The sequence below is a fragment of the Lathyrus oleraceus genome, chromosome 1, assembly GCF_024323335.1.
Source record: "Lathyrus oleraceus cultivar Zhongwan6 chromosome 1, CAAS_Psat_ZW6_1.0, whole genome shotgun sequence".
NCBI classification, from domain to species: Eukaryota; Viridiplantae; Streptophyta; class Magnoliopsida; order Fabales; family Fabaceae; genus Lathyrus; species Lathyrus oleraceus.
The window spans coordinates 4,592,904-4,607,518 of NC_066579.1; the positions used below are offsets into that span (position 1 = coordinate 4,592,904).

General features: G+C 38.3%; 1 protein-coding gene across 1 annotated transcript; it reads right to left on the bottom strand.

Annotated features, from left to right (window-relative positions):
- Nucleotides 1-2,425: 2,425 nt before the first annotated feature.
- Nucleotides 2,426-7,089, bottom strand: LOC127086702 (uncharacterized). Its single transcript, XM_051027500.1, has 11 exons — nucleotides 6,911-7,089; nucleotides 5,425-5,491; nucleotides 4,855-4,971; nucleotides 4,436-4,753; nucleotides 4,085-4,342; nucleotides 3,545-3,840; nucleotides 3,270-3,452; nucleotides 3,071-3,181; nucleotides 2,915-2,996; nucleotides 2,731-2,826; nucleotides 2,426-2,446 (listed from the first exon to the last, which is right to left on the bottom strand). Exons 1-11 carry the CDS (start codon nucleotides 7,087-7,089, stop codon nucleotides 2,426-2,428), a joined length of 1,728 nt encoding a protein of 575 aa, XP_050883457.1.
- Between the last annotated feature and the right edge of the window lie 7,526 nt (nucleotides 7,090-14,615).

Here is a 14,615-nt window from a genome sequence, read left to right on the forward strand (position 1 = left end):
CATATCAACCTCAACAAACAAACCACTGGAACTGGGTAGTGTTAGCTCTTAACCTTGACATTGAGGGGCTAAGGTGAAGCAGATGAAAGGTGAGTGAAGATGAGACTTCACAGCCCTTATCCCTGGCCTGGGAGGGCTTAAGACAAGAATGTGTGGGTTCAGAAAGGGGGAACCCTTCTACACATTTGAAACTGACTCAACTGTACAATTGTACAAGATCTTGGGTTTGTATCTGCAATGCATCAACACAGTGGTGTGAGCAAAGCAGATGACACACAGAATAGCAGGGGATAGATTGCGTATCCCTTGGGTTCTGCCAATTGCCTCTTCACTTAGGAGGTCTTTGACCCTATACAAGGACAAATGTAAACAGTCACAAACATTGCCTCTTAAGGAGGACTTCAGACAATTGCCTGGCCAAGTAACAGGCCAGGTCTTCCAGACTACATGAAGTAAAGAAGTTATACCTCAATGCAAATTGCTATTAAGCAAAGCAAAGCAAAGTTCACAAGGAACTAAAAGCAACTAAAGGTACCTGAAACCAGTCAGACAAAATCAGTACACAACTCAAAGTTAAAGCAGAAAGAGATAGAGATCAACAGTCACACAATCAGTTAAATGTGCAATGCACAAGGCTCAAGGCATGTGAGCCAAGCAACCTACAAGACAAACAAGTTAGTACTGATAATCAATCAAGCATCAATTAATTTGTATTGATCTCCCTAAGGCAACTGCTTCTTATCCTGAAAAAATGAACTCAAACATGAGTAACAGGACCACTAGGACAAGCCTAGGGTCAAAAGGGGATGAGAAAGTCAAAACAGCAAGTGGCAAGTGTCCAAAATCAAGTTCAAATAATCAAGAAACAAACTCAATTGGTTCCACAATCATATCATTCATCATCATCATTTCATGAACAAATTAGGTCAAGGCATGGCATTTAGAAGCTCATAGAAGTCAACAGCAAGACTCAATTCAAAACCAATCATAAACATTCCAAAAAATCATCAAATAAATCATGATCAAACACAACCCATAGCATGGTAAGCATGTCAAATTTCAACTCATTTGGACAAGTAGAAGGTGGTCAATGAAAATCAGAAAGGCAAGGCAAGTTTAAGCATGCTCAAAGAAGTCAACCAAACATGCATCAACTTGAAAAAATCATAAATCAGTGATAGCATATGAGAAATGAATGGGATCAAAACCATGGCAAAGCTTAAGGTGTCTACTAATCACATATCAAATTTCATGTCCACCGAATAAGGTATGAGAATTTCACAAAGCATATGGCATGATGTGTCACAAAAAGTCAACATATGACCAAACAGGGGAGAAAAATCTCAAAAAATTAGGAAATGCCACAAATAATTCCAAGAAAAATCACATGTAAAATAGACATCCAAGAGTACATTCATGCAAAAATTCAGATCAATTTGAGTTCAAGAAGCATGGTATTGAAAATCATGAAGTTGCACATCAATGGTGTGACACAAATTGTCACACCCTAATTCAAAAAATCATAACTCACAAACCAGAGATGAGAAATTCACAACACTACGCCAAAAAAGACCTATGAGAGCGCTTTTTTTGGCCTTTAAAAGCGCTTAAAAGCGCTGCCGTAGGTGACGCTGCTATAGGTTTTAGCAGCGCTTTTTGTTTACTAAAAAGCGCTGCTAAAGGTTGTCAATAGAGAGCGCTTTTTAGTAAAAAGCGCTGCTAAAGGTGGTATATAGACAACCTTTAAGAGCGCTTTTTACTAAAAAGCGCTCTCTATTGACAACCTTTAGCAGCGCTTTTGAGTAAAAAGCGCTCTTAAAGGTTGTCTATATACCACCTATAGCAGCGCTTTTTACTAAAAAGCGCTCTCTATTGACAACCTATAGCAGCGCTTTTTAGTAAAAAGCGCTCTCTATTGACAACCTATAGCAGCGCTTTTTACTAAAAAGCGCTCTCTATTGACAACCTTTAGCAGCGCTTTTTAGTAAAAAGCGCTCTCTATTGACAACCTTTAGCAGCGCTTTTTACTAAAAAGCGCTGTCTTTTCCTCTAGTAAAATAACAAAACGCTGCCTTCAGTTTAAGCCTACCATTTCAACCTGTAATATTTTTTGGGAATAATCCCATAAACCTGTAAATCAAGCCTCTCTAATTCAAGCATTTGGAGTCATAATTCAAGCATTTGTAATTTTTTAAACCAACACAAGCAAACCAACACAAGAATGAACACATTTGGAGTCATAATTCAAGCAAACCAACACAAGGATAGATAGGCACTGAACACATTTGGAGTCATAATTCAAGCATTTATAATTTTTTAAAGCAAACCAACACAAGAATGAACACATTAATCTATCCATGAAATTAAAGATATCACTAAAATTATAAAGAACTATACACAAGTCAAAACTAATATGTTATACGGCCTATTTGGAGTCATAACTAATCTGTTAAAAATATAAAGAACTATACACTTGCCAACCAGAAATCATTCTTCATCAAAGTATTCATGTTATTTTGAAACCATTATATACTAATTAATCTTTTCTCAATAAAATATTGACACAATTCCTCCTTGATTTGTTCCAACTGCAGTCTCGTGTAATGAGCACACTTGTATTCATCAAAGTACTACATAACAAAACATAATATGCATGATTTAGTTAAAAGTAATAAATAATATGAAATATTCGATAAATATTAAAACAAATCCTAAGTTATAAATCCATACCGTGATTGGAATCTCTATTTGATTCATATTAATGATTTTCCTCATAAACCTCATTACAAAGTATCCGCAATCGATACCGTTGCGCTGTAGAGGACACTACATAGAAAAAAAATAAGAATGTATAGTTATCTTTTCTTATCAAGTAGCATCACTATTATAAGCAAAATTGTGAAAATTAAAGTACCTGCACTTTTATCCACGTAATGTTGCTGGATTTAGTACGTGGTACTCGAGCTTGTCTTTGAGATCGGAACACTTTTATTGATCTAACAAAATAAAAACATATATTTAGAACAATCTCACATAAATATACACGAATATTTAGAACAGTCTCACTTACATATCAACTAATTGCTTCATATCCGGATAATTTGTCCATTCACCATCTATCGAATTCAGAAAATATACCACTTCTTTTAAAGGATCAATAGCAAGCAACAACCAGTGACACCTATAAATTAAAACAAAAGTTTATATGGAAATTTTTTACGTAAAAGAAACAATTAAAGATTAGAATAAACTTAGAATTAAAATCTAACCCTGAATTATACGGCCAAAGATACAAGTTGTTTGTACTGCTGGCCATGAATCTCTTGACTAAGTACTCTCTACATGAATCCGGTTCCCTACAAATTAATGCTTTGTTGACCAGGGAGGAAGACACGAAACGGAATCTGTTTGACAATTGATCATTCCCGCGCATGAAATTGTCATACAAGAACCTTCAATAAAAACATAATAAACATTAGACTATTTTCATTGAAATGTGTAAATAAATTGTTCAAGTAATTAAATAATATATAGATCGGATTACCGGATGTATGTGTGTATAACACCGACGCCTAATTCTTGATGCCGAAAAATATGTTCCAGATCTTCTTTTCCGATTGTTTCAGTGCATGAATAACCAAAGATATCTTCCTCCATATCCAGTAAGCGAATAGCACCAGCTGTTGCCATATCTGATGAGTCAACAAGTGTTTCAAGAGATATCTGGTATCGAGGCACAAAAGCACCTTTTTTTGGCAAATAAGTCACTGGAAGATCCCTTTTGTTTTTCTGTCGACTACCAATTTTCTGGCTCAGTTGTTGTGACCCTTGAGCAAATACCTATAAATCATATAACATAGGTAAATTATAAAATCATGCATTTTTTGATTCGGATCATATAATTAACACTTTCAATATACCTCTTTTTGTGATGCAACAGACTCGTTGTGCCGCAAAATCCCTGTATCCTTAGATGCGGGTTTTGTAGGCGTCTAAAATTACCATGTAAAAAAAATTAACTTAACGGTTCAGAATTGACATTTGAATACTAAAAGATTCATAGTGGTTTTTGAATTCAACATACCTCATCATCAATGAAAATGAGATCCAAGGGCCATGCAACAAATGATCCTATTGCATCTCGCAGCAATGTTGTCTCTGAAACAATGTCAGGTATCGGTAGCAACGCATCCTTATCTAATACAACATCAACCGATACTTTAAGGTGTCCATCCGGGAGCGGTCTATGGTGAAGTAAATCTCCCGAAGTGTTGTGCACTTTTCCCTTGCCAACTAGGCGATAAGTCGGTGACGATAAGTATAGCTGACAAGATGAAATGCCCTAAACCAATAATAAATATGTTACTTTTAATGTGTATATATTTCAATTAACATAAATGTGCTATTTTAATTTCAAAATAACATATATAATTACCTCGGGAAATTTATTTTGACAATTGATACTGGCTTTCTCACTAGTTTCTTTCAACTGTGAACTGCACTTTTCCATACACCTATATCTCTCATTATCCTTTTGCAATTGAAGAACTTGCGCTTGTAATGCCTGCAACGTCTCCATCACTTCTTGATTGCTAGGATTTCTTCTCCTTGGATTCTTATACAAGGAAGTTGGAGTACAACCATGCCCTTTACCCCTCACCCGACCGGGATACTCAGGAACATTTAGTGCTCTACTAAGTACGCTCCTGTTCTCCTGGTCCTCAGATGTGCTTATCGATTGAGATAGGGTCTCCTGAAATTCATTTACATATCGGAAATTATTAGTGGAGATAAAAAAATTAATTATATATTATTAAACTTTTGATTTAATTAAAGACATAATGTTCTACTTACACATTCATCATAAATATGTTGAACGTCACCCCTAACAGTTCCATCCTTTCCCACACGAGCTTCTTTCCACAAAACATGTGGCGGAAGTGATGTTGCGTCACTTTTCGTCTCGTCTAACTACTCATTGACACAAATAATAAGATAATCAATTATGTCAAAAAACGAGGGAGGAAAATACATTTCAAGATCACACAAAGTAACAACTATTTCTTTTTGCAATGTTGGTAAGATCGCAGGATCGATCATCTTACTGCAAATTGACTTGAAGAAAAAACACAATTTAGTTATTGCGCTTCTTACTTTTTCTGGCAGAATAGAACGTATACTTATCGGTAGAAAATGTTCCATTATAACATGGCAATCATGCGTCTTTAAACTCTTTAACTTGAGGTCTTTCATAGACACAAGTCTTCTAATATCTGATGAGTAGCCTTCTGGAACTTTAACTTCACTTAGGAACTTACACAATATTTTTTTCTCCTTTCTAGATAGAGTGTAAACAGCAGGTGGTAGATATGTTCGTTTTCCTTTCTTCACGGGTCCCAATTCAGTTCTCATTCCCATGTTTACCATGTCCTTCCTTACATTAAGGCCATCCTTAGACTTTCCTTGTATATTGAGTAACGTACCAATAACACTGTCAAATACATTTTTTTCAATATGCATAACATCGAGGAAATGTCTTACATACAAAGACTTCCAATATGGCAGTTCAAAAAAAATTGACCTTTTCTTCCACCCACTCTTGACAAGTGTATGTGCAAAAGGCTTGCCAAACTTAGTACTTACGTCCTTCACCTTTTCAAAAATTTGATCACCTGTCAACATTGTTGGAGCTCTACCTTCTTCTGTATTTCCATTGAATGCTTTTCTCCACCCACGGTAGTGATGATTAGAATTTAAGAATCTACGATGACCGAGAAAGACATTCTTATGACAAAGGTCCAATCGCATCGTATCGGTTCCGTCTTCACAAACAGGACACGCTTTTTCACCTTTAATGCTGTACCCTGATAGATTTCCGTATGCTGGAAAATCATTAATTGTTCCAAACAACATCGCCCTCAAGTTGAAACTTTCTTTCCTATACCCATCATAAACCTCCACACCGTTCTCCCACAAAAACTTTAAATCTTCGATTAAGGGTGTCAAGTATACGTCTATGTCATTCCCTGGTTGTTTAGGCCCAGAAATTAACATAGATAACATCATGTACTTACGCTTCATACATAGCCATGGAGGTAGGTTATAAATCATAAGAATCACAGGCCATGTGCTATGCGAGATACTTTGAATACCATGTGGGTTCATTCCATCAGTAGACAATGCCAAGCGAAGGTTTCTTGCTTCTTTTCCAAATTCAGGATAATCATTATCAATTTTCATCCACTGGGGTGAATCTGCCGGATGTCGAAACTTTCCATCAATAATTCTTTCATCTGCATGCCAAGTCAAGTGTCTTGAATCGGTTTCACTACGATACATGCGTCTAAATCTCGGAATTATAGGAAAATACCATAAGACTTTTGCTGGAGACAACTTTTTCTTATATCGAGGGGCACCACATTTAGGACACTCATTTAACGATGCATACTCGTTTCGAAACAAAACGCAATCGTTTGAACAGGCATGTATCTTATCATAGCTCATGCCAATAGAGCACAACATCTTTTTGGCCTCATACGTTCGATTGGGAAGAACATTATCCTCTGGTAGTATATCTTTCATAAGAGCTAATAACTCTGTGAAACTTTTATCCGACCATCCATTTCCCGCCTTTAAGTTGTACAACTTTAATAACGCAGACAATCTTGTGAATTTTGTACAACCATTATACAACGGTTTCTCTGCATCGCTTACCAACCTCTCGAACATTTTGGGACAGTCCTTAAGATCTTCTTCAAGCGCTTCTGCAATCTCTTCGACTCGATCATAATCATATGTATCTGTGCAATCGTCGTTTGAAGCATAGGTCGTATTATACCCCGATTCAACATTCTCGTTACTTTTCTCACCATGCAAATTCCAACATGTATAACTTCTATCAATTCCATACCGTAGTAAATGCGATGCCAACTGAACCGCGTCAACCTGACTCCCATAACAGCAACTCAAGCAAGGACATGTCATTCGATTGGGGTCTTTGGCGTGCGCAATAGCAAACTTAACAAATTTCGATACCCCGTTCTCGTACTCTTTCGACAATCGATTGGAATACATCCATGTCTTATCCATGGTTTTAACGCAAAGTAATTAGGGTACAAAATGGTATAATGCGTTTCTGTCAAAACCCAAAGTATACACGGAATGAATACGGAGCAAGAAAACACAACATATTCACGCAATTTCAGACAAATTCATCACAGTGTACCAGTAATTTGAGGAAGAAATTTACCTCGGATTTACCGAACAGCAACGTCGAGAAGGTCAAACTCACGGAAACACAGGGAATGAGCGCTGTACATATAAAACAACATCAAGGATAAGTCATAACGTATAAAACAATTCAAGAAACTTATATGATGCACATGAACAATTCACATATAGTCCATCAGGGTTCATTTTACACTACAGTGACCATCTTAAAAATTCACATAATATTAAAACATCATTTTACAACATTAAATAGGATTGCCAAAATATGACTGTAGCAGACAAAGTTATGCCAAAATATGAATGTACATTTTGAAGTTTAACTGTTCATTCAAACCAACATGTAATAGGATTGCCAAAATATGAGACATTGCTCTAAGTTCTTGAAACCATATCACATATATCACTGTAGCAGACAAAGTTATTCCATTTGAGTATCCAACATTTAACATCAAAATCACTTTCTGAAATTTCAGTAATAGTTAGAATATGAGGATACAATGGTGCAAACATATCAGTTCATTCCTTCCTACTTTCTCAGCAAATTTAAACAAATGTTGAAAAGGCACTGATTCTATTAGAACTCCCAACATTATTTCTAAGTCAATGGCGATGCAAGTTACAGAATATCATTTATATCAGAACAAGATGAAACTTTCGGTAAGTTACAGAATATTAAGCAAACATAGTCACAAACTCTAATAATCGATACTGACAAATAAATAACCCATAATGTAGCAATGCAAGTCCATTCAAACCAAAATCGACCACCTATTCTTTGACTTCTAGGGCAAAACAGAAAGACACGAAAACCTAACCTTAAAACGCAATGAGATTTCCAGGTATTGAATCCTTCTCTTTCGAATGCAGTCTCTTTCAAATTTGCAGTGTTTATCGTTGAGATTTCCAGGTACTCTGTGGAATTTTTTCCAGGGCAGCGAGAGCTTCGAACGAGAGAGAGTGAAAGAGGGATTTCTGAAAGTCAGGGATTTTGTAATATTAGATTTATTATAATTTTTATAAATGACCTATGAGAGCGCTTTTACCATGAAAGTACTTTCATAGATGTGAGACTGAGACCTATAAGAGCGCTTTTACCTTAAAAGCGCTTTCATAAGTCTGAAACCCATGAGACCTATAAGAGCGCTTTTACCTCAAAAGCGCTTTCATAAGTGTGAAACCCATGAGACCTATAAGAGCGCTTTTACCTTAAAAGCGCTTTCATAAGTGTGTGAGACTGAGACCTATAAGAGCGCTTTTACCTTAAAAGCGCTTTCATAAGTGTGAAACCCATGAGACCAATAAGAGCGCTTTTACCTTAAAAGCGCTTTCATAAGTGTGAAACTCATAGATGTGAGACTGAGACCTATAAGAGCGCTTTTACCTTAAAAGCGCTTTCATAAGTGTGAAACCCATGAGACCTATAAGAGCGCTTTTACCTTAAAAGCGCTTTCATAAGTGTGAAACTCATAGATGTGAGACTGAGACCTATAAGAGCGCTTTTACCTTAAAAGCGCTTTCATAAGTGGAGACCTATAAGAGCGCTTTTACCTTAAAAGCGCTTTCTTTACATAGGCGAATTTTTTTTCAAGCTATTACAGCGCTTTTTTTAAAAAGCACTTTCTTTTTGGTGCTGCCAAAAGCACTTTTTGGCGTAGTGCAAACTCTATACCAAAATCACCATGAATGTGTCTAGTTTAAGCACAAAAAATTTCAAAGCCATTGGATAAAGCATCATCATTTCACAATTGATTTGGAAAAAGGTACAAAAAAAAAAGACACATGAACAAAACCCTAGCACCTTTTAAAATCTACACGTGCACTATTTGAATAAAGAATGCTACAAAAAACTAGATGAAGAATGGAGATCAATGCAAAAAAACCCATCTCAATTGGATCATCCTTTGATTATTTAGGAATTTTTGAAGATTGTAAAGAAAATGAAATAAAAAAAATGGAAATGTTATGGATTAATTAATTAGTATTTAATTAAATGGGAAATACAAGTGCTGAGCATGAAGAAGCTTCAGCGTTTGACTACATGGAATTTCCACGTCCCAGCCAAATAGGACCCACGGCCACTTGCGTCTGCATGGCCCACACGATCGGCCAATCACAATGTATCATCAAGAAACACATGCAAGGCGAAAACAAGAAAGGCCAGCGAATCAAAAACAAACAGTAGCAACAAACTTTTCCAGCACTCATCGTGTTCTTCAACTACAAACCCAGCTCAAAATTTTTTCCTTTGAAATTCAAAAACAAAAATACCAATGTGTGCATCTTCCATCCCACATTCACAATCCAACAACCAATTTCCCTAATTCAACTTATTATGGAAGAAACAAGCACAGACATACTTAGACACCAAACTTCATGTCAACATATCTTCCTAATTATTCAACCGTTTCCATTGATTTAAAGCTTAAAGCGACTAGCATGGCAAGACCTATACAAAGCATAGCATAATTTTGGGAATGGTTAAGTTTGATTTCTTACCAAATCTGAAGCAAAGTTGTGATGTAGTTGTTGTTTGGCCATATTTGCTCAAAACAGATGCTCTAACAGCTTCCAAATGGTGAATGAAGGAGGGAATTTGGCTCAAGAATGCTTGGTTTTACTCCAATCCAGATCTGCCATTAGTGAAGCTTGATGGAACAGTATGCTTTTCTTTGATTACAGCTGGGAAAAGATGCTTGAAATGTGCTCAAAATGGATGTTGAATGATGAAGCAACCAAACAAGAACCTTGCTCCTTTGAGTTTTTTTGGTCGAAAATTGAAAATGAAGGAAATGGAGATTTTGAGAGAAATGGATTTCTGTTGGAATGAGAGGCTGTTAGGGTTTCTTCTGCAGAAAATGAAGAATATATACTGTGTCTTAGTGTCCTTAAACTTGGTTAGTTATGTGGTAATTGGATTTTGTAAAATGAGGTGTTTTTGCTAATTTGTCAATTTTCACTCAAATGGCAAGGTCTGTGGTTACAGCTGCGAAAGTGGCCTTGTACACACTCCAAATATGATTTCTTAGCAATTTCAATTGGCAAAATATATTGGAAAGGCTTAAATTGCAAAATCACTTTTTCACCTCACTTGAAATAATTCAAGTCACTTCAAAAAGTGCCATTTTGATTGGTGAGTTTTTGGTAAATTGTGATGACATATTTGGAAAGAGGGCATCAAATGTGACTTGTAGCAAAAAACCCCACCCAATTTGGCCAAATGGTTTGGAAGATCTGCCACTTTGAAGTTCAAAAATATTTGAGAATGATTTGATCATAACTTGCCAACCATTCATGGGAATTGAGTGTTCTTGGACTTTTTGAAAATGGGAGAACAAGATCTTAAACTTTCATGTTGGGAAAAAAATCATTTTAAGCTTGTATCATGATGTAATTTTGAGGATCAAGACTTTCCATTTTTGGCAAATTCCAATTACAGGTCAACTTTCTATTTTTGGAAATTTCTTGTTTGACTTCAAATTCTTCCATGATGATGTTTGACATGTTATATGAGGCCTACATGGACATGAATGAACCCCTTCAAACCATTTCCCACCTTGAAATCCATAAAATCAGGCACAGTTGACCATGGTTGACTTTTTAGGGTTTCTGGTGAACTGAGCCATGACTGATGACTTCTGGGCACCCAATCTTTGACCAAAACACTTCAAAAGGACCCCTAGATCATGTGAACATGTTGTACCAACCCTAGGGCCTTGCCTCAAAGGAAAATGCACTGACTTGCTTGATTGACTGATCTCCTGACCAGTTTGACCTAATTCCTCTGAATGGCTTGCACTTGGGCAAAAGGGACAATGCAATGTTATGCAGTGGACTATGTTAATGTTCTGACCTAATATGAGAATGTATGAAATGTAGGGTGCAAATTTGAGGTGCTACAGCTGCCCCTATTCAATCAGCTGGGAACCCGAATGGATGAGAGCAACGGCTGTCAGACTTTCAGGGTAAACAAGGATTGAATACTAAGAACCGTAGAAATTTGCACTCTGCTGGGAAAATAATTAACAACGCCCGTCAGGATCGGCGAAGAAACAGTCTTGAAAGAAAAATCCGTCTGGAACGAAAAAAAGAAATCGGCCTGAATACCGAAACAGAAACGTCGACCTGGATACCAAAATAAATGGTAACACAGGGATAACCATGGCTTGAGCGCCGCTCGTCAGTCTGAATACTGAGCCTCGGAATATCAGAGATTTGATGTCGATCTGAAACATCGGAAATTGGCCTGGACGCCACATTCGGTCTGGATACCGCCTCGGTCTGAACACCGGAAAATTGGCCTGAATGCCATAAGTACATCGACCTGATCGTCGGAAAATTCTTCGATATGAAAATCGGAAATTGGCCTGAACGCCACTTCGGTCTGAATACCGCCTCGGTCTGAACACCGGAAAATTGGCCTGAATGCCATAAGTATATCGACCTGATCGTCGGAAACTTCTTCGATCTAAAAATCGGAAATTGGCCTGAACGCCACTTCGGTCTGGATACCGGAAACTACTGGCCTGAATGCCACTTCGGTCTGGATACCGGAAACTACTGGCCTGAATGCCACTTCGGTCTGGATACCGGGAAAACTGGCCTGAATGCCACTTCGGTCTGGATACCGGGAAAACTGGCCTGAATGCCACTTCGGTCTGGATACCGGGAAAACTGGTCTGAATACCATAAGTTCTTCGTCCTGATTGTTGAGAACTTCTTCGATCTGGAAATCGGAAACTGGCCTGAATGCCACTTCGGTCTGGATACCGGGAACTGCTGGCCTGAATGCCACTTCGGTCTGGATACCGGAAACTACTGGCCTGAATGCCACTTCGGTCTGGATACCGGGAAAACTGGCCTGAATGCCACTTCGGTCTGGATACCGGGAAAACTGGCCTGAATGCCACTTCGGTCTGGATACCGGGAACTGGCCTGAACGCCACTTCGGTCTGGATACCGGGAAAACTCTGGCCTGAACGCCACTTCGGTCTGGGTACCGGGAACTCCTTCGATCTGAAAATCGGGAAAGACTGGCTTGAATGCCACTTCGGTCTGGATACCGGAAACTGGCCTGAATGCCACTTCGGTCTGGATACCGGGAAAACTGGCCTGAATGCCACTTCGGTCTGGATACCGGGAAAACTTCTTCGATCTGAAAATCGGGAAAGACTGGCTTGAATGCCCCTTCGGTCTGGATACCGGGAAAACTGGCCTGAATGCCACTTCGGTCTGGATACCGGGAACTGGCCTGAACGCCACTTCGGTCTGGATACCGGGAAAACTCTTCATGTCTATCAGCATCGGCGAAGATAACAAAACAGTGATACGTGCGCCGGCACGCATGCCAAAGACCTATGCTGGGGATAACAATCGAAAGATTGACCAAAGAGTGCATGAGATATATTATCTATAGCCGTCAAAACGTAGATAATACACTCGCATGGAAGATTATCCATAACCGGGTTGCAGGTTGTTAAATGGATAAACGACCGAAAAGAAAGGCAACGGGGTACCAGACTAGGTATGCAAAAGATGACCAATCAAAAGAGGATAAAGTTGCTTACTCGGAGCAAGTATCCAAAAAGAAGGGGAAGACCCAATGGGGACAATACTGCTTGATCAAGGCAAGTATCCAAAGGGAACAAGACTATCAATACCACAAAGAGGGGATTACATCTACCGGTTAGTAGGCAGAAAACCACGGAAAAGTAACCAGTCATCGATAGGATGAGCACACAGGGTTAACTCCACCAAGGGGATGAAAGTGGGATTTTACAGCTACCAGTTAATAGGTAGAAAACCACAAAGATAGGACTTACAACTACCGGTTTGTAGGTAGAAGCCAACAAACAGTATGAACCACAAAGGTTACCTCTGCTAGGGGGTGAAAGCGGGATTTTACAACTACCAGCTTGTAGGTAGAAAACCACGACGATAGGACTTACAACTACCGGTTTGTAGGTAGAGGCCCAAAATTCCGCTGAGGATGAGATGAATGAGTGTCGGTTAGTGAGCAACCATTCATTTATGCCCCAGAGAAGTACAAGAGACAGCGAACAAGAAGCCAATTTAGGATCGATCCAAGAAGGCAAACTGAATCAAGACTCATCCTAATGAGGAAAGAACTCAATAGGGAAAACCCATCCCATTATGGAGGGAACGGAAGCAACCGTCATCCACGAGGATGTATCTCGGTGGGGAGCGCAGAAGGAATGGTGGACATTTTCTGCCTAAGGGGTCGACTCTATATGGAGAGATCAGACACGCCCACATATGCTAGGGGAATTGAACCAAGCTTGCAAAATGATGCCAACTTCGGGGAGTAATGTAACACCCCGAATTAAATAAGAGGATTATTTAATTAAGTTAATAATATATTTAATAATTTAATTAAATAAATTGAATTATTGGATTATTATTAATATTATTATTATTATTATTATTATTTGGAATAATAATTAGTGGAAAATATATAAGTTGGAATAAGAGAAAAAGGTTTCGTTGTTGGTAAAGAGTTTCACGTGAAACAGAGAAAGCGGCTGAAAGGTGAAAAGTGGAGGAAGAGCAAAGGTTGAAGAACGGAAAAGCTTGAAGCTTAGAGATTGCCGGATTATCTCAGGTAAGGGGGGGTTTATCGTCTTTTAATGGGTATTATAGATTAACATGTCATGGGTAGTGATAAACCGTTGAAGTGACCCTAATTGGGATTGTTGAATGCTGAAAAATTATGATGAATAAACTGGGTTTAAGCTGTAATTGAGTCCGTAATTGTGTGAGTCGTGTTTCCCCGAACGTGTAGCTTTTTACGGAAATTGAATCGGAGGTCCGGAAGTCCTCCAACGGCGGAAAATGCGGAAACTCTGCATTCTGCCTTGTGTTAGCGCAGGAACTGCTGTTTTGTCTGCGTTAACCGGTTAACCCAGGGCGTTAACCGGTTAACACTGTTATATTTTGTGGAAATGTGCTGTTTTGCCTGCGTTAACCGGTTAACCCAGGGCGTTAACCGGTTAACACTGTTGCGTTTTGCCAAAAAATGTATTTTTGTCCTGCGTTAACCGGTTAACCCAGGGCGTTAACCGGTTAATACTGTTGGAAATTAGAAAAATGGGTATTTTAATGTTGTGAACATAATTGGTGATTGGCCTATTTTAGTTGATTGTGAGGAATAATTTTGTTGGGTTTATGTCATGAAATGTTGATCCAAATATGTTGATCAGTTGTGTTAAAGTTGTCGAAAATGCTGAGTTGTAGGCTTGATGAGCCAAAAGTTGATTTTTGTTGAAAACGTTGTTGTGTTGATATTATTATCATGTTGTTGACAGTTAAAGTCGTGTATGCCATGTACATTCATATGCATTAAGTCGGAGCTTTGCTCACACCACGTT

Coding starts and splice junctions, on each gene's coding strand:
- LOC127086702 (XM_051027500.1), bottom strand. CDS start 7,089: ATGGATAAGACATGGATGTATTCCAATCGATTGTCGAAAGAGTACGAG. Junction 3,841..4,084: donor TCATTTTCATTGATGATGAG/GTATGTTGAATT, acceptor TATGATTTATAG/GTATTTGCTCAAGGGTCACA. Junction 2,997..3,070: donor ATGAAGCAATTAGTTGATAT/GTAAGTGAGACT, acceptor TTATTTTGTTAG/ATCAATAAAAGTGTTCCGAT.